This window comes from Rhinatrema bivittatum, chromosome 6 (genome assembly GCF_901001135.1).
Source record: "Rhinatrema bivittatum chromosome 6, aRhiBiv1.1, whole genome shotgun sequence".
Lineage (NCBI taxonomy): Eukaryota > Metazoa > Chordata > Amphibia > Gymnophiona > Rhinatrematidae > Rhinatrema > Rhinatrema bivittatum.
The window spans coordinates 98,105,960-98,126,621 of NC_042620.1; the positions used below are offsets into that span (position 1 = coordinate 98,105,960).

Below are 20,662 nucleotides of genomic sequence, written 5' to 3' on the forward strand. Positions count from 1 at the left end.
AGTTCTGTTATCTTTGAAAAGCTCTGCCTACGTTGCCCCAGGGACATCCCAGATAGCATGGCTAATTCAGGCTGCTTATCTGCGTGGAAAATACTATGTTTACTTGCAGGCCAAATCTCTTTAAGACTAGACAATGGAAATCCAGAGGTTCTACCAAAATGTGGAATCTGCAACATTTTAAGTCCTATCAGGTGAGAAAAGGGAAAAGATGAAAGATATTCAATAGCTACAAATGCATAAATAATAGACAAGAGGAAAGTTAATTATAAAACAAGGGGTAATAATATAAAGCAAACTCTGCATGGGGAGTGGGAGATTGTAGATTAAAGAATAAGAGTTTCTTCACACACTCGTAGATCCATGAAACAACCTGCCAATGGAAGAGGTGGTGGCAAAAACAATAAAAGAATTCAAGCAGACATGAGATAAGCACAGGTGGTCTTTAGTTATGGAGAAGCAAGGAATAAAGCTGGATATCAAATAAGGTTGGCTATACTTCGACAGGAAAGGATGTGAGCAGGGTAAATGGGCCATACGATCATTATCTGCTGTCTTATTCCATGTTTGTATTGAAGGAGTGCACTGGTGTGCTTCTGCTGAGGTGACAGGAACAGGCGAGTCAATGCTGACATTTCTGTTCCTGCCCCAAGTATCTCCTGAAGTTTCTCAATGTGATAGCTTTTCGATCAGAAGATTCAAAACATCAGAACCAACTCAGCTGTCCCTTATAGCCTAGAAACTACTAATCAATATAATTGTTAAAAAGTTTCATAGCTATAGTCCTTTATTCTTTAACCTGCATTGGAAGCAGGACTGCCATCAATCAACCTCAAATAACTCTATATGCTTAAAAAAATAATCTGTATTGATCACCATTTACCTGCCATGAAAACATCTTATATACTGCATGTTTACTTGACAGGAAGCAGTTACATGTCATGTAAAAGACAATCATGCCTTGCAATATAATTCAACAGTGGAGAAGAAAATATTGCTTAATTAGAAGGCAGCTTTTTACAGTTCTTCTGGGATCCACACATCTCCTGCAGTCAGTACACAAGAAGCAAAAATAGCATTTCCTCAAGAAAACAAAGGATTTAGATTCTTGGGCTATAGTTTGGAAATATTTGAACAAAGAAACTAGAGAGGATAAAAATACAAAATGTTCCCGAAAAACATCTCTGTCATTAACAGGACTGATGTAAATCCCAGGGCAGGATGGGTAATATGAAGTGATGTTCATGGAAAAATTAAGATAAGCCAAGTCCAAATGCTATAAAGAGTCAACACAATTAAACAATGTTTTAAATTTGTTTTGGTTTTAATGAATTTACCCTGTATAAACAAAACAGGCCTGACAGACTCTTGCTGACATACTCCCTTGTGATGTGCTGACAGGATCAGAAGCATGAATATATTAATTAGGATGCAAAGAACAGAATTCATAATTATGTATAGCAGAAAGCATCAAGCAGCTATTCTTTCTATTTTTTTTCTCAAGTTGGCAAATTATTTTGTTTTTGATTTTTTTTTTTTTTAATGGCGAGATTGATATTGAAAATTGAAATCTCATGCCCTGATGACCGAAGAAATTTTCCCTGGATCATTTTTTTACTAGGTAAAATTCAGCCAGATAAGAGGGAGAGAGGGCAAGGGAACGTGTCCTAAATTTATTTGGGCAATATCAACATCTAATGCTATCTGGATAAATTTACCTGAGTAAGACCCACTGAATATCCTGGGCAAAGTTTCCTGGGCAATGCCACACTCACACCACCACTCAAATATGGACCTTTACATTATATCTAATAGTAAATAATCTTTAGTCAATTAATCTGTCGAGAAAAGAAATACTATACAGAAGAGTTTGTTTTGATGAAGTATAAGCTTGCATTCATGTATGCTGTATGGAGAGGAAAGAATGCTATAAATGATTGGAGGGAAGTAACACATTTAAAGCACTATTATAACCATAAAAAAGATTTTTTTTTGTGATGTACCAACAGGGCAAGTTTCTAACTGTGTGCAGAAGTGTAAAATCTTCAGGTAGTTTTTACCCACAGATTTTATGAAAATTTTCAAAAGGAAAACTTTCCCTTTGAAAATTGGGTTGGAAAAAGTGCACTCATAGATTTGCACTTGCTATTTGCGCAAGTACCTTTTCTAGCAAAAGTACATACAACAGTGCTAACCTCTCTCCCTGACGCTGGCCCAGGAACACCTCTCTCTGTGTAAATGAACAAATGTACTTTAATGTGCAAAGAGGTTAAGCAAGTTTCAAAGAATCCATTTCCACAAGCAAAACACCGTTCATCTGTGGAAATGCCTTTGAATATCACCCTCCAAATGATACAGATTTTAATCTGAATTTGTAACATTTTTGAGCACAGGGATGTGGCTGACCTGAAAATAATAAATATTAATACAAATGACAGTGTATACGTATTTAAGATAAAATATGCAGTCTGACAGAACTAGAAGATCCTCTGTACTACAGGCTTAGGTATCAGACTAGATGCCAGGTTAAACTGCATTTAGGAATACAATTCTAATTTTGAAATGAGTAAATCCTCATTCATCTGATGAGGCAAACTCACCCTTTTTAATTTGGCAGCAGCTTCTCCTGAGCGAATTGCAGCCAACACACACTGGTGGATTTGCTCTGGGTCAGAATTTTGAAATGGCAAAGAAGTCTTTTTCTCAAGGAGAGAAGATGAGCGGTGAACTTTGCAAGGAACCTGGCTGTTTAGTTGATTGTTTGCAGTGTTAGTTTTCTATTATAAAAAAAAAAAAAAAAAAGAAGCTTTGGGCAGTTAGTTGATAAAAGCAATTCTGTAGCAGCCCTTAGCTGTACGTTAGTAATGCTAGTTAAATGTTATACGCACACAATTAACAGAACCATTCCATGATGCAATGAAGAGCTATAAGAAAGGCATTAAGAATGGATTACTTTCTACTAGTAAAGCAAACAATTGCAAGTTAAAACATTTAAAAACTGCATATTTATAGACTATCAAAATTGTTGTTTTTTTGCTACTATTGATCATATTTTCCATGAATTCTCATACTGAATGTGGTCAGCCTCTACAAAACCCCTTCAGACATGCACATTGCACAGAAGTTCTATTACAGAAAATGTGAACTATTGAATTCATTCATGCCTGACCAGACAACTAGTGAATGTGTTACTAAGCAGAAAAGTACCTGTGCGTATATTGGACCCAAGACAACATTGATAAAATGGCTGAATTAGCACAACATGAGAAAGAATGCCATCAAGTCAAAGAAAACAGTTGCAGGGAAGAAATAGCCATGCAACACCTGATACATACAGCTTTATCCCCATAATCATGCAACTCTGTTTCCTTCCCTTGGGCTATCACCTTCCCCTGCAAACTCTTTCCCCATTGTTATTTAAATTCACTATTGTAAGTCTTCAAAGGTCCGGAGACAGCATTTCCTGACCACTTGTACCAGCCCATGCCCCTGTGTTAAGCAAGAAATAAGTGAATACATCATGTTTTCCTTTGTTAAGATAACTGATACATTATGAATGTTTAGGAAAGATGAAGACTTGACAATTGTCACAAGTTTCAGACTGGTACTAATAAAATAATATACCTGTATGTATATAAAGAGCCTTTAAGATCCACTGGAGTTTGGAGGGGTGTGGTGGGGGGGGGGGGGGGAGAGAGATGCAGTTCTCTCTTCTCCAGGAATTGTATTTCACAAATAATCAAAGCTGCTCTCATTCTGACACAGCAGCACAAACTATACTGCTCTGATAATGTCATTCTTTGTCTTGAATATATGAAAAACAATATGGAAAAGCAAACAAGAGCATCATTCAGAGACCAAGGTGTTCCTGAATTTTAATTATTTAAAAATAATAAAATATATTCTAGCTTTAAAATCCTAAGTGTGACGTGGCTTTGCCAGACATTAGACATGCTCCCATGTACATTTTTCCAGTAAGGGGTAGTGAGAAGGGTTTTAAAGATTTTTGAATCCTCCCATAACCAAAACCCCACCTTTTTAGGGGAAAGTCTACTGGAGGGTATATAATCCTTTATAGCATGCTCGCACATTATTGGGAAAGCAACTAGAGAGTGGGCAGGAGATAAGCTAAAGATCATACTTGGATATTAAGCATGATGTTGGCAAGAAGGAGTTGGAGCTTGGCTGTAGGATGTTACTTCCTCAACCCTAGAGGGTTTGATCTACAGTAGGGGTCTTTTTGGATTTTGGAACTAGAAAAGGTATTTTTTTGATGCAGACTGGTTCAGCCTAGATGGAAGGGCATCCCTCTGGTATCATGAACGACTGAATCCAGAAAGATCTTTTTGCGTAAGCTAAGGAAGATGCAAGGTTGAAAACAATTTCAAGTGAACTCGAACTAGAGACTTCTGAGAAGGTTAGACAGCTGATAACTTTGTGATATTTTTGGATTTTGGATTACAGTTTGAGTTTTTGACCCAAGTTTGAGATTTTTTTGTATTTTTCTACCTTTTGTGCTTGGAGAAATTTTACTTACTTGACCAGCCTATGCTGGAATTATGCTCTAGTTATCCTACCCTACATGGGGAGGGTAGTCTGGCTATGGTTGAAGGGAACGCAGAGTGTGAAGAAGATTTAAAATGGACAAGGAAACCATTCACTTTTCATTGCAGGGATTTGTTTGATGATGGTTTTCATTTTAGCCTGGATAATTTTCTTTAAGTTGCAGTAAAGAATTTAATTTGAATACCACTTTGGGACTTTGCTTGTTTTTTTCCATTTCTCCTTGTTTTGGCTGAATACCCTGTGATGAGTTTTTTTTGTTTTTTTTTTTGTTTTTTTTTTGGGGGGGGAGGGGTTATCCATTATGATACTCTTGGCTTCCTTGCGCTTATACTGGACACACTTGCACCTGATGGTAATAATCGAGTTAGAATGTGAGCCTGTAACTATAGTAATGATTGAACAAGCCAGGGGCCAAGGAAAACAGTCTCCCTCATCTGGACTTGGACCTGGACTCATAGCCATAAATATGGTTTTGAAGCTTTAAAAAAAATGCATAGATCATTATCCTAATATTTTATTACCACTGCAGCTCTATACACAATTTAACAAACTAGTTTTCTCTCTTTCCACTGAATGACCTATGGGTAATGCTCAAAATAGAAAAACTGGAAAAAATGTGACTGAATAATGACAATATTCCAATTACCCATAGTAATGTCCATAACTTCTTGGTCATTTTTTATTTAATAGGAAAGCTAGATTGCATCTGTCTAGTTTTGAGTATGTTACAGCTTAGTACAGGAACATTGGTTCTTACCTGCTAATTTTCATTCCTATAGTATCACATATCAGTCCCGACTCCTGGGTTTTGCCTCCCTTCCAGCAGATGGAGATAGAGAAATTTTCACAGCTACTGGCACATAGTGGTGTAGCACCTGCAGTCCCTCAGTATTACTATGTATCCAAGCTGATACTGAAAAAACGCTTCCAATCAAATTATGAATACAATATCTCCCGAATGAGCAGAGGAAAGAAAAATCAAACTGTCAACAATATTACAAATTTTAAGGCAAGACAAAAAAACCTGTGCCATCCTTCAGACAATAAAAAGAACAGACAGAACTAGTGGACTCTCAAACGCACACACATCCCTGGGCGGGACTCGAACTGATCTGTGGAACTACAGGAATTAAAATTAGCAGGTAAGAATCAATTTTCCTTTCCCTGTACTTACTCAGATCAGTCCAGACTCCTGGAATGTACCAAAGCTTCCCTAAACTGGGTGGGACTGTGAGAGTCCTGCTCAAAGGATGCCTTCTCCGAAACCAGCAATCTCCGGAGCTTGGACATCCAATCTGTAGCATCTGGCAAAAGTATGCAAAGACTTCCAAGTCGCCACTCAGCAAATCTCCTGTGGAGACGCTAGCTGACACTTGGTCCAGGAAGCCGCCTGGGACTGAGTTGAATGAGCCCTTAAACGCTCCGGGACAGGATGACCACAACAAATGTATGTGGATCCAATAGCTTCCTTCAACCAACGAGTAATTGTGGCTTTCAAAGCTTTTTGACCCCTTTTCTGCACCACTCCACAGCACAAAGAGGTGATCCAACACCCTAAAACTGTTGGTCAACTCCACGTACCGCAACAAGGCACACCGGACATCCAAACGCCTTAATTCTGAGGCTTGAGGTGAACCAGATTCTAGATTCTGAAAATCCAGAATTTCCACGAACTGACTCATGTGGAATGCCAAAACCACCTTAGGCAGAAAAGACGGAACAGTCCTCAATGAGACCCCCAAATCCGAGATCCGTAAGAAAGGCTCCCCCCCCCCCCCCCCCGCAGGACAAGGCTTGAATCTCCGAAACCCTTCTGGCCGATCAAATAGCCACCAAGAATACCACCTTCAAAGTGAGAGCCTTAATGTTAGCCCTTCTAAGGGGCTCAAACGGTGCCTCACATAAGTCCTTGAGGACCAAATTAAGGCTCCAAGATAGACAAACAGTGTGAGCAGGAGAGTACAAATGCTTTGCTCCTCTAAGAAAATGCACCACACATCTGGATGTGCCTCCAGGGACCTCCCATTCACCTTGCCCCAAAAACTGGCCAGGATGGAGACCTGTACTCGCAAGGAGTTGAATGATAAACTCTTAGCCAGTCCATGCTGCAAAAAAACACTAGAGTTTGCGATGAGGCACGCTGAGTGTCAATTTCTTTATAAGTGCACCAAGACTCGAAAACCCTCCACACCCTAGCATAAGCTAATGAGGTGGTGATAACATCCTCTGGATACCCCTTTTTCCTCAAACGCTGCTGCTCAAAAGTCAAACCGCTAGACAAAAGCGATCTGCCTGATTGAAAAATAAGGGACCTTGATAAAACAGGTTTGGAAGATGTCCCAGCCTCAACGGACCATCCACCGCTAGATTGTCCAGGTCCGCAAACCAAGGTCATAGAGGCCACTCTGAAGCCACCAGAATTACTCTTCCTGGGTGGACCTCTATTCTCCTCACTATCTTGCCCACCAGAGGCCATGGTGGAAACATATATCAAAACGTCACTTGGCCAAGAAGAACCAGTGCATCAACCCCTTCTGCTTCTCGCTTTCTCCTGCGACTGAAGAATCGAGGAGCTTTGGCATTCCACTGAGTTGCCATTAGATCCATATGAGGAACACCCCATCTGTGGATAATGAGACATCGCTTTTTCCGAGAGCTCCCATTCTGCAGGATCTAATCGCTGATGGCTGAGAAAATTGGCTTGCACAATGTCGAACCCCGCAATGTGTGAAGCCGCTATCCAAGCTAGATGCTGCTTCGCCCAAAACATCAGCATTTCCGCTTCACAAGCCACTGCTCGACTCTTGATCCCCCCTTGGCAATTGATATAGGCTACCATTGTTGCATTGATGGATAGGAGATCAAAACTCCTGGAGGGATAGCCGCACTGCTCTCATCTCGAGATGATTGATGGACCACAATGCTTCCTCCAATGACCATTTTATTTATTTTATTTAATAATTTTTATATACCCACTTTTCATGCAAGCATATCAAATCGGTTTACAGTAGTTAGCAATTAATCATTTAAAATTATTTGCATTTCCAAAGAAGAAAGAAGTAAATACATTATTTCATAATGTAATTAACATAGCAAACTAAATAGTATGCTAAATAGTCAAAATTTAAACACTTAGAGAGGTAGTATAGTTAGGGTAGAGATAGTATAATAAAAATAAAAATATACATTACCTTGGTATTAAATCAGAAGTGTAAGATAATTATGCTAACAGCTCTTGGTAGGCTTGTTTAAAAAGCCAAGTTTTAATCCCCTTTTTAAATAATTTGTTGTCAGCTTCTAGTCATAATTCCTGCGGGAAAGAGTTCCATAGAAGGGGTCCAGCAATAGAGATAGATTTCTCTTACATTATTTAGGTGGGAAATTTTGGGGGAAGGAATGGGTAGCATCCCTGTTCCGGTTGATCTGGTGGTTCTTGAGGGGGTGTGGAAGTGAAGTGAAGAGGTTAGCCATTCAATTTTTTTCATTGTAGAGGGTTTTGTGTATTAGTGATAAGATTTTATGCTGGGCCCTGTATTTGACCGGCAGCCAATGAAGTTCTTTTAATATTGGGGTGATATGTTCAGATCTTCTAGTACCTGTCAAGAGTCTAGCTGCAGAGTTCTGCAGAAGTTGCAATGGTCTTGTTATATTTGCGGGAAGGCCTAAGAATAGTGAGTTACAGTAGTCTAATCTTGATAAGACAAGTGCCTGTAAGACAGTTCTAAAGTCTTTAGGGAATAGGAGGGGTTTTAATCTTTTGAGTATTTTTAATTTGAAGTAACAATCGCTTATGATTTTTTTAACACAGGATTTCATGGAGAATTCGCAATCTATAAGAATCCCTGACTGGGACTGGCACACTGCTCCCCAGCCAAAGAGACTGGTATCTGTAGTCACCACTATCCACTGTGGAACCTCCAAGACCACTCCAAGACCCTACGCAAAAGCCACCAAGACAGACTGGACCTTGCTGAATCGGTAAGCGGAAGAAGAAACTGCTCCAATACTGGATCCCAGCAGGATAGCAACATCTCATATTGGCAAATACCCAGGGCACGAGTTCCAAGGTAGATGCCATGGAGCTGAGGACATGCAAGTAATCCAAGACTCTGGGGACTCGGGCTTGCAAGAGACTCCAAACCTGAGACTGCAACTTGAGCATACGCTCCTCTAGGAGAAAAACCTTCCCTACTCAGGTATCAAAATGTGCCCCCAGAAAATTCAGAACTTGCGAGGAGAGAAGCTGGTCTTAGATAGGTTCACTACCCAACCCAACGACTGCAAGCGGTACATCACCACCTCCACCGCTTGCCTGCACAGGTCCTGCGACTTCACCTGAACAAGACAATCGTCCTGAGGGCCGCTGCCACAACTACCATCACCTTGCTGAAGGTCCGCAGAGCTGTTGCTAAACTGAATGGGAGTGCGCAAAATTGAAAATGGTCACCTAGGATTATGAACCTGAGAAATCTCTGATGGTCCAGGCGGATCCCGATGTGCAGGTACTCCTCTGTCAGATCCAAGGACACCAGGAACTCTCCTGTCCGTACCACCACGATGATGGACCATGAAGTTTCCATCCGAAACCATGGAACTTTGAGATCTAGATTCCCCTTCTTTAACTCAAGAATTGGAGGAAATGCGCCATCCTTTTTGGGGACCACAAAATAGATGGAATAATATCCCCTCCCTCGTTCGTGTGGAGGAACAGAAACTATGGCCCCTACCATAGGCAGACGCTCGAGTTTGCCGCATGACTAGCTCTTTTGTTGCCGAGTCGCAGGGAGACCTCATAAAGATACTCCGGAGTGGCCAAACAAATTCTAAAGTGTAACCTTTTTCTATCACGCTTAGGACCCACTGGTCCGAAATTATCTTGGCCACTCCTCATACAAATGTGTGAAGCGACCTCATAATTGGGAAGGAGGAGTGGGCCAGCCTCGCTTCATTGTGTAGACTTGGTGCCACCAGGACCCTGGCTGGTGACCTCTCTGCCTGCTCTACGGGTTCGAAATGAGTGGTTCCAGGACTGCGACCCTCCCTGAGGCCTGTCTCTGTCCCATAGGCATAGCTCTGCCAAAAACTCCTTTGGCCACGAAACCGAGAGCATACTGGGCTCGTCTTCCGGCAATTTGTGAACCTTATTTTCACCCAGAAGCTTTATCAACTGCTCCAGGTCCTCACCAAAGAGTAGCTTGCCCTTGAATGGTAGTGCACCAAGTTGAGCTTTGGAGGAGACATCAGTCAACCAATTTCTCAACCAAAGAAGTCTCCTGGCTGAGACCGAGGACATCATTGTTCTGGACAAAGTACGAATAAGGTCATATAAGGCATCTGTACCATAAGCAACCTCAGCCTCGAGATGTTCTGCCCACTGAGCCTACAAGGATGACAAACTTCTGTTCTCCTGAAGCAGTTGCACCCACTGCACAGCCGCTCGAAGCATAAAACTACTGCAGACAGCCGCCTGGATGCCCAGTGTTGATACCTCAAAAATCTTCTTAAAGTGCACTTCCTGCCTTTTGTCATGGAGATCCTTCAGAGCCGCAGCCCCTACCACTGGGATGGTCATTTTCTTGGTGACTGCGGAGATGGAGGCATCCACTTTCAGAACCTGCAGAAGCTCCAGAGTTTCCTCGGGCAATGGATATAGCTTAAGGCCAGTTTCCAGAGTATCCCACTCCCTCACCACCAACTGTTTCACGGACTTGTGAAATGGAAATGTCTTGGCCGGACCTCGTAAGCCCTCCATGACCGGATCCACATCCTCATGGTCCGATTCCTCTTGAGGAACCACTATAACTAACTCCAGCAGGACAAAATGTATCAAGGGACCTAGCTCCTTCCTCTGAAAAAGGCAAAGCACCTTGGGATCTTCTCTTTCCATAGTAGGAACCTTTGTTGGCTCCTCAGCCAGATCCTGCAGAACCCGATCTGGCTCCTTGTCCGGGGAGCCATCCCGACACAAACCTGTTTGAATCATCTGAGAAATCGCCTCAGTGGTCCCTGACACCGAGGGACCATGGACCCTCCGAATCCTGGTGGCCCCTGAGGACCTTGAAAATTTGGACTTTTTTTTCCTGGAAGAGGGTTCAACTGCTCTGTGCTTGCGAGAGGGCCACCTTGCAGCCTGGTGGGCCAGAAAAGCCTTGTGCATTAAAATCACAAATTTGGGCAAAAAAGGAGAGAAACTCACAGAATCCTCCTCCAGAGGGTCTGACTCCTCCCCTGACTGCCCTCAGTGGGCCGTTGGGGGAGGATCCCTGGGCCTCTTTGGGAGTTAAATTGGGTGGAGAAAGCGCCGGCAGGAAATCCCCTTTCCCTGCTGCAAGCTGAGACTTAGCTACAAAAGTCTCCAAAATGGCCGACGTTTCCGCACTCAGCAGGAATGGATCCTTGCCTCATGCCACGCAGCTTTCGGCTCACCAGACCAATGCTGCAGAGAGGAAGCCGCCGCCATCTCTCCCGATGTGCCCTCCCCTGCTGAGAGGCACCAGGAGCAATGGCTGAACTGCGACCGGCACATGGAATCACAGCCGCAAATGGAGCAGTCAATCTCCTTTGGCATGCCTAGGCACTGTGCTGACCACGCAGCAAACAGCCATACGAGGAAGAAAAACACGAGGAGCCGAAAACAAAGAGAGAAATCCCCCGAGCTGTCTCCCTGTACCACCAGCGCTGGGGAGAAACAGAGATAAGGCAAAGCGAACGCTATCTGCAACTCCTTGCACTTCCTTCAAATTTTTTTTTTTTTACAAAACCTTACAAAAAACAGCAAGGCACAGACAAGAAAGAAGAAAAGAACAGCCTTATCTGAGCTTGGCAGAGGTTCCCCCCCCCCCCCCCCCCCCCCCCCCAAACTCCAGGAGGTGAGGTAACTGGACCACCAGCTTTCAACCTCCGATATGGTAATCAGGACAATTTTGGGTCTCCAACCCCTGGCTCATCCGCCCCTACAACCAAGAGGGATGGTCCCACCAGGACCTGACAACCTCCTAGGAGGAAAATCCTCTTGGAAGACATTTTTTTCCTTTTTTTTTTTTTTTATTAAAGGTTCAGAACTGCAGGTTTTGCACCTCATCCATATGCTGGAGACAGAGAAATACTGAGGGACTGCAGGTGCTATACCAGGTTATATTGCCAGTGGCTGTGAAAATGTATCTGTCTCCATCTACTGGAAGAGAGGCAAAACCCAGAAGTCTGGACTGATCTGGGTACGTACAGGGAAACACACTTCCTGACAGAAGGCTAATGAATGGCAGCCTATTTAGCTGGTGAATACAGTAGATATGGCTAGCCCCAGATACAAGCACTATAAGCCATTTTCATGTTTTCGTTTGGTGCTTATAGGACCACACCAAAGGAAGAGAATATGAAGACCCATGGCACTTTAACCAGGGTCCAGCCACGGTTTTTGGTTGCCCTGTTTCAACCATCTTAAGAATGCATATTTAGGTTGCATTCTACAACTGTGCAGCACCCAGCTGCTCAACAGTAATTTACTAAGTGCCTTCAAACAATGGTATTTTAAAAAGATCACTTCAACATGATGTACCCCTTTAAAACAATAATCAGTCCTGAGTCTATTCATTCTTAGCAGTTCCCAATCTTTTTCCTTTTTACATTTTGCATGGGATTAATTTCTGGTATAATTAACTCACACAAAACATCATCTGGATTTCTTTTCCAGTTTAGCCAATTCAACTTTGTTCTGTGAATAGCAGCAAGACAGATATTATAGCATAGCCTGGTTGTGGGTAAAGTATAAACCTAAGCTTGCTGTACTTTAAAAAAAAGACTGTACTATGATGGGTGTGGGGTCACCACTGATTATAGTTTTACAATTAAACACTGACTTTACTATCCTTCCTTACAAAAACAGCCCAAAAAGATATGTTTTTGTTTGACACTGTTTTACATACTCAAATGGGAGTAAAGAGTTTAAAAACAAATATTTCTATCAAAATTCCAGCCTAATTAAGCTCACATCATACCTTAGGGAACTGCAGAAGACTAAGAAAGAAGCCATTTGTGCTATTTGTTTCAATAGCTATTATTTCTACCCTGATTACAGTCTTGTGTGATGATATACATATCTGAGTCCCTGGCCACAAAACTATGTTCTTTGCTGTACTGAAAACTATGTAAATCAGCTTTATAACAATTTAAAATATTGGCTTTAGACACTGACAAAAACCCTAAAGCTAAAATTAAAACAGAAGAGACCCAGTATTTCCATCTGCCATTGAGGAAACACAAACTGTGCTAAAAGTTGAGAAACTGTGAAAATGCCTCCATTGCCTCCATTCTAAAATGACTGAGTCAAAACTGGGGATTCCATGATCTCACCTTAACTTGTTCCATTACTGAATGCAGGGATATGTAAGATGGTGATTGGTGTAGCTTGATAAATCAGAATGCTACATTTCTCCATTCAATTTTAAAAATTATCACCACAAAAGAGAAACCTAGGCACAGTGCTTAGGGCAACTTTTTTTTTTTTTTAAAGACACACCAACAACGTGAAAAGGTTGAGCCATAAAATGGTCAAGTGGGTATATATGCTGTTAACAGAATAAGATATTGCACCATGTTACCTTTAGACATAAATAAAATAAGCTAATTTTCCATATTAACTTTATACTAATTGTTAACATGAATATTTTGGAAAAAACCCCCAGAATATCAAAATAGTATTAAAAGAAAATAAATTAAGGATAAAATTTAAAAATAAGTGTGCTATACATACTGCTTGTCCTTGTGTCATGGATAATAGTTCCTGGGGAAAAAAAAATAAACTCTCTCAAATAAAGTATTATTATTATTTCAATTCACACAATTAAAAAAAGTTGCAGGAGCACAGCTTTACAATTTACTCAGAAAATAAAAAATGATAATGCACTGTAACTCTAAATTAAAAAAATGAAGTGGCATTTTGGGCACTTTTACTAACTCTAGATTCTTCCTGATCACTTCTTTGCTGGTACTTACACATCTCTGCAGTGGGATTTTAAGGAGGAAAAAGGGATAGAATGCATATCAAGGGTCTTCTCACCCTGTGCTTATGTCAATCCCCTACCCTTTCCCCAATAAATCAGAACCTTTATTTCCTAAAGTTTCCAGTTTGTTTTAGTTTAGCTGTAAAATCATTATCGCTTCAGTGCCACCTTCACTGGAACGTTTGATGGAAATATGACAAAAGATAAATTATTCACTTAATATACCCCCTAATAATCTTAATCTTTAGACAGGAATGCAGGAAAAAACAGCCATGATTTTACTATACAGTTATGGTCTAATAGGGAGTAATAACCAATTGAGAAACCTGCTTGAAATTCACAAAGATTAAACATACTGCCCAAGGACATTCTCAGCCTCTGTGCCAGATAGGAGTATGGGAACAAATTTTTACTCCCCTGCTCTTATTTTGCACATGCTCTTATAAGAATATCCTACCCTGATTTCCAAACCCTGAAAGTGCCACGGTAATACCTATACAACGTAAGCATTCTCAATGTGTCTACTGCTTTGCATATTTATCAAACTCCCATTACTGGAAAATATCCAATGCACAAAACAGAGATACAAGATGACAGATTAACCAATCTGCAATTCAATATTTCTAGTAACTACTTCCTTACAAAGGAAATATACATTGATCACAGGAATCTGAACTGGCCTCATATTATTTGAATCCTTCCTATTTAAATACACTCATGGTTAACCACAAAAGTATAAATCCTCACCATTAAGCAGCATACAAATACAGATATAATTAAAAATTCATTCCTCATGCTGTAACAGATAGCAATAAGAAGAAACTAATGTGCCTATGTGGTATGCAGATATAACAGATACCATGCTGGTACATTATGTCTCAAATAAAAGGCTGAAAATGGTAAAATTAGAATCTTACCTGATCATTTCTTTTCCTTGAGTCCTGCCAGACTAGTCCAGACTTAAGGGATTTGTCACTCCTACCAGCAGATAGAGACAAAGCGAAAACTTTGCACTTCTGTCCCTCTTCTCTATATAATCTGGTACATCAGGGAAAGTCATCAGTAGACTTTTGCCCAGGATAGAACTGGATTCCCCTGGGGAAACTTAAAAACAAATCTTTACCCTAAAAAGTGTACAGAACAAGAAATAAAAAAAAATTGAGCAGTCTCCTTTCTCTTCCTTCCCCAGGTTGAATCCTGTCCAGTAATAGAGGGATTTTTATTTTATTTATTTATTTTTTTTAATGGGCCACCTTCCATTCTTCTCCTTACTTTCCCTTTTTTTTGTAATGATTCCTTCTTCCTAAGTATTTCTTGTCCATTATACTTGGGGTGGGTTCTCGACTGGTCTGGCAGGACTAAAGGAAAGGAAATTAGCAGGTAAGGTTATAATGTCTCCTTTCTCATCATCCTGCTAGACCAGTTCAGACTTGTGGGCTGTACCTAACCAGTGGCTATCTTGGACTTACAAGTCTATCCTGTAGTGCTTAGTGAATGAGTGTGATGAAGCGGACATTGCTGCCTTACATATGTCTACCGGACAGACTAGTCTTCACTCTGTCCAGGATGTGACCAGTGCCCTAGTACAGTAAGTGCACATTCCCTTTGAAATTGGCATCCCTTTACCTATAGAGGCCAAAGCTATTGCCTCCTTAACTTATCTAGCAATGGACACCTCTGATGCTGCTTCTCCCTTCTGGGTCCCACCAAACGGAACAAAGTCTGACTTATGGAACAAATTTGTGGTTTTCAGGTAATGCAACAATGCCCTTTATATATATCCAGGAAATGTAGGCCCTTCTGTCTACATATACATTCTGACTTGCTGAATCAGGGTGGAAAGACTTCCTGGTTTAGATGGTACCAGCTTGATGGTGACCTTCTCTTTTGCAAACATCAACTAGGATTCCTGGAAAGACAGAGCTGGAGCTCGGAGATTCTCCTTGCTGAACAGATAGCTACAATTAAAACCATCTTCAGAATTAAATCCTTTAGATAGGCTCTTTTCAGTGGCCCAAACAAGGCTTCAATCAAAGCTTTCAGTACAAGGTTCAGGTCCCATGGTGATGTTAATGATGATCCTGGTAAATGTATGTTTCACTCCCCTAAAAAAGCGCACCATATCTGGAGGCATCTAACCTATCCCCTATTACAGGATTTAGCTGTTGCCTGCACTCTCAAAAAGTTGAGGGCTAACTTCTGGCAGAGATTGCAGAACTGAAGTCAGTTTCACCTTAAACAGAGACATCTTTTTCCTCTTACACCAAACCCCCAAAGTTTTCCATATCGTGACAAATGCCAAGGACATTAATTTCTTCTTTGCTTTCAGTAGAGTCGATATCACCTGTCCTGAACATCCTCACTTGTGCAATTGCACCATCTCAAGAGCCAGACTGTAAGACAGAATGGAGTGGGATTTGTTATTGTGACTGGGCCCTGGTGTAGCAACTCTCATCTGGGTAAATGTGAGCACTTCCCTTCCCTGAGTCTAATCAAGTCCATGTACCACTAATGCCTCACCCAATCTGGAACATCTAAAACGAGACTGTTTGTGGTGATTTTGTGGCCAGGAATTTTCTAACTTGCTCCTGCAGCTTGTTGATGTTTTTTGTTGTCAAGCATACTCTTCCTATGTTCATCTTGAACCTTGCCTCAAATAGAATGATTGAGAGGGCTGCAACTGACTTTTGTCTTTATTATCCACCCTAGGCTTTCCAACAATTGCAAGACTTGAGTTGACTGAAGATTTGTTTTGAAAGGACTAGGCCCTGATTAGCTAATCATCTAGGTAAGGGTGTACTAGAATTTCTTTCCTGTGGAGGAAGGCTGCTACCATCACCATTACATTTGTGAACGTTTGTGTTGCAGTGGCTAGCCTGAAGGGCAGAGCTGTGAACAAATAGAAGTGAATTTTCAAAAGAGTTATGCATATATTGTAAAACTTTTCTAAAGCTCATTTATATGCATACAACCCAGTTTTATGTGTATAAATCCTTTTGAAAATTATCTCCATAATGTCTTCCTAGTACTTTGAAATGAGGGAACTTTTGATGTTTTTCTCTGACTGAATGTGGAGATATGGGTTAGATAAATCCAGGGACTAGAAATCTTTTTCTTATTGATAACAAGCCGTTAGGCCCGTTCAAACGGGCAGGATTCCGTCGGTCAGAGCCGCTCTCTTCTGCACAACGTCTTACCCTTCCCACTTACTCATATCCTCTTCCCTTTTGCTTCCATTCCCTCTTACCTCATCCACAATCCCTTCCCCCTCTCCCTCAGCCCTCCTCCATTCTCTCTTTTTCTCTTCTGCACGTCTTACCCTTCCCACTTACTCATATCCTCTTCCCTTTTCCTTCTATCCCCTCTCACCTCATCCACAATCCCTTCCCTCTCCCTCAGCCCTCCTCCACTCCTTTCTCTTCTGCACAACTTTTTACCCTTCCCATTTACTCATATCCTCTTCCCTTTTCCTTCCATCCTCTCTCGTCTCTTTCCTTCCCCTCTCACCTCATCCACAATCCCTTCCCTCTCCCTCAGCCCTTCTCCACTCCCTCTTTTTCTCTTCTACAGGGCTGGCTGTTGTCCCTTTGCATGCCAGTTAAAACAGGCGAGATTTAGCTCTGCTTCGGCCATCCCAACTTCCTCCCCCCTTCCTCGGTGGCAGACAGACGGCTCGGCGACTCTTCTACCCTTTCCTCCTCCTCAGCACCAGCCAGGAAAGTTAAGGGAGAGACCAGGCTAAAGGAGGAAGCATCTGTTGATGAAACTGCAGCATGTTATCAGCCTGAGCCCGTCCCTCCGTCGCCGTCCCTACTCCCTCCCCCCTTCCCCGGCAGCGGAGGGACGGGCTCAGCCTATTAACATGTCGGAGGAGTCGTTTCTTGGAGCGGCGGCTGGTCTGCTATTTCCTCCTCCTCTCAGTGACACCCTGTTCCGATCTCTCTGCTTTGGGGCTTAAGGTCAGCACGTTAGCACGTCGCTCAGAGCTCTGTGCAGCACATGCGCAGTAGAGCTGCTGCTCTCTACTGCGCATTTGCGGCATGGGTCAGTCAAGCCTCATTTATCTAGTTAGATTCCACTGACTTTAGGGTTCCATCCAAAAATGTAGCACCCTCAAAGAAAGATTGATCCACTTTCAATCCAAAATGAGTTGAAACATTCCCTCCTTCTTTGGGACCAATAAATAAAAGGAATACTTGCCTCTTTATTTCCAATTCTGGGACTAGCATCACTGTTTCCAGCTAAAGCAGTCTGTACTATTGCTCGAATTGTCGCCATCTTTGCTGGGGTCTTGCAAGGGGCTGAGACAAATGCTACTGGTATAGTGTGCTCAGTTCAAGGGTGTATTCTCTATGAAAGATTTCCAAGACTCTCTGTCCTCTGTCTTGCGGGTCCACTCCTTGTAGTATCATTGTAACTGCTCTCCTAATGGAGGGAAGGAGGAGTGACCCTTTGAACTGTCACTGTGGGCCCCTGGATCCTGAAGGATCCCATATTCCACTGTCTTGGCCACCTGATCTACTACCCCAAAATGGCTGTCTCTTACCAGGTAGTCTTGTCCTTTGGACATTATAGAATCTATCTTGCTTGTATTGCCTGTTATCTCTCAGCTGATTTCTACGTAAGATTCCTCTAACAGTATCCCTAGACCTATCCTCTGGGAAACTCTAGAGCTTTGATTCCCCTAAATCTTTCAAATGTTTTTCTAGCACTTCCCCAAAAAGCAGGTGCCCTATGAAAAGGGCCCCTGCTTTGTTTTTATTCATTGGTGTGTCTTATTGAAGTTTTTTGGGCTGTGGAGATGATTTGGAGCATAATTTTCAACTTCATACATATGACGACAACAAAAACACCAAGAGTGACCAGAGAAAAAGAAAAATTAGGTGATCCCAAAAAGGCATCTGATATCAAGCTGGCAATACAAGATTTGAAAACTGAACTCATTAAAGAGATCTCGAGGAATGAATTGGCTGCACTGGAAGATAAAATTAATAAGTTGCAAGCATCTATAGATGAGTTGAAAGATAGCATGGAAGCGCATACCAACCAAGTAGATGGCTTGGAAATAAGAGTGCTATCGGCAGGAGTTAGCGACTGATAAATAGGAATCGGCACAACTATCTTTGTCTAATTGGCGTTTGAGTCTATCAAAGATCCAGATCTGATGCATTTGGCCCAAGTTTGGCTCCCTGAGGTCCTAGGCCTGTCGATGGAAGCAGAACCGATAGTATTTGAAGAGCGTCCACAGAGTTGGGAGAGTGGGGCAAACAAATGACAGCAGTGGTGAAAATTCTGAATTTTACGGATAAGATTCAACTATTTACTGCGTACAAGAAACAACAAAATTCTAAGCCTCTCCAATATGAAGGCATGAAGCTGTTACACTTAAACAACTACTATGCTAGGGTATTGGAGAGGAGAACAGCATTCTCTTGGATTTGTTCAGACCTTTTCCGCAAGGGGATTAAATTTATATTACAATATTCTGCGATACTTAAAATCTTCCATGACAGTAAGACTTTCACAGCGATGACGGTCGAGCGGGTGACTAAGAATTAGGAGGAACTTGCATTTTGCCAACGAGTGACGCAACAATAATATGGGAACTGCAGCCTAGTATGATGAAGTTTATGCGTGGCATGAACCTGATGATAGGTCTAGATGATCATGTCCCGGCTGTTGTTCATGGTAGAATTGCCTGCAAACAGGAGTGTTTTTGCAAGTGCCACATGTTTCTTTGTTTTTGTGATCTATTTTATATCTCAAAATGGCACCTATGCCCTTCCAATGTCTGTACTGCTCAAGCCGCACACTTTCTTTTTCTCCTACAAAGCTTGACTCACATTACATATGTGATTGCCAGTGAGCTTAAAGTAGTTATAACTCGACAGGATGGATTTTTGTTTATTTTTTCTATTATTCCTACTCTTGGTAAATGCAAAGTGTGTTATTTTTGTCCTTCCTAAGGTTTATAGATTATATCTTATGTGCATTTCGATATACACATTTTTAGTTTACTCTGCCATCCCTGCATCTGCGAAGCCTATATGCGTTCTGGCTAACTGCCTGTTTTTTTGTTCTCCAAAACAGACTTTCCAACAGTAAACATTGCTACCCTGCTTGCTATTTGAGCTTCTAATGTTGTATCTTAGTCTTTTTTTTTTCGTTTTTTTAATTACTGCAAATGCAGGGCAGCACCCTGTTGTAGACTAATCGATAGATTATTTTGTTTAGACTTGAAGGCAGAAACACATTGCTTCTTTTCACAACATGTTCTTTGTAATATATACTTATGCATAAAGACTTTCTTCGTTATCCTTGTTGTAGTATTTACAAATGCACGTTGCTTTCTGCTTTTTGTTTTCTTTTATATATATGTATATCTAACTGTAATTATGGGGTCACACTCATTGACTGACATTTATGCTAGTGAAATTACTGAAAGTACATCCAAGCCCATCTAGATCTTTTCCCAACTTTATTGACGATTAATGAGAAGTTGTTTATTTATTTTTTACTAAATGTGCTGTGGGTTCAGTGGGCATATCTTCAGAAGAGGCAGCATGACACATAATGAAGATACGGTACCTTAGAGCTATATGGGGTTTTATGAGGTTTTGGGGGTATTATATGGGGGTGGTGGTCTACAATTGGAAGATGATGTGTGTGTGGTGTGCGAGTGCTGTGTGAATTGGTGGGGGGAGGGAGGTGCTGGGTATATTTCAACTTTAGCTTGCTTATATGTGTGAGAGGTATGTGATCGGTACCATTCTATAAATGTGACTCAGTGGTGGTTGCTGTAATTAACTTGGTGTTTCCTTACAACACTGATGACTTTGAGATATCGAGGCTGGGCGACATCTTTTGCATCCTACTTATTTATATCTCCTTTGGCGGATCAAATATGGCTAATTTAAAGGTTGTATCTTTAAATGTTGATGGTGTTCATTCTTCCATTAAACGTAAACACATTTTGTCTCTTCTCAAAAAAGAGAAAATGCATATTGCATATCTTCAGAAAACTCATCTAAATGATGCTGAGCTTGGGAAGCCGAAGCAGGACTGGGTGGGATAGTGCCACTACGCTTCTTACTCCAGTA

General features: G+C 41.4%; 1 protein-coding gene across 10 annotated transcripts in view; it reads right to left on the reverse strand.

The window, feature by feature from the left end:
• The window catches only part of COBLL1 (cordon-bleu WH2 repeat protein like 1), a 393,951-nt gene that overhangs the window by 12,316 nt on the left and 360,973 nt on the right, over positions 1-20,662 (reverse strand). For 9 of the 10 annotated variants that reach the window (XM_029605630.1, XM_029605633.1, XM_029605628.1 and 6 more), the window contains 2 exons: positions 13,313-13,342; positions 2,598-2,774 (listed from right to left, as the gene is read on the reverse strand). In XM_029605630.1, the coding sequence (XP_029461490.1) occupies positions 2,598-2,774; positions 13,313-13,342 (207 nt within the window). The remainder of the gene's footprint in view (positions 1-2,597; positions 2,775-13,312; positions 13,343-20,662) is intronic. The other variant, XM_029605638.1, reaches the window with a different exon arrangement.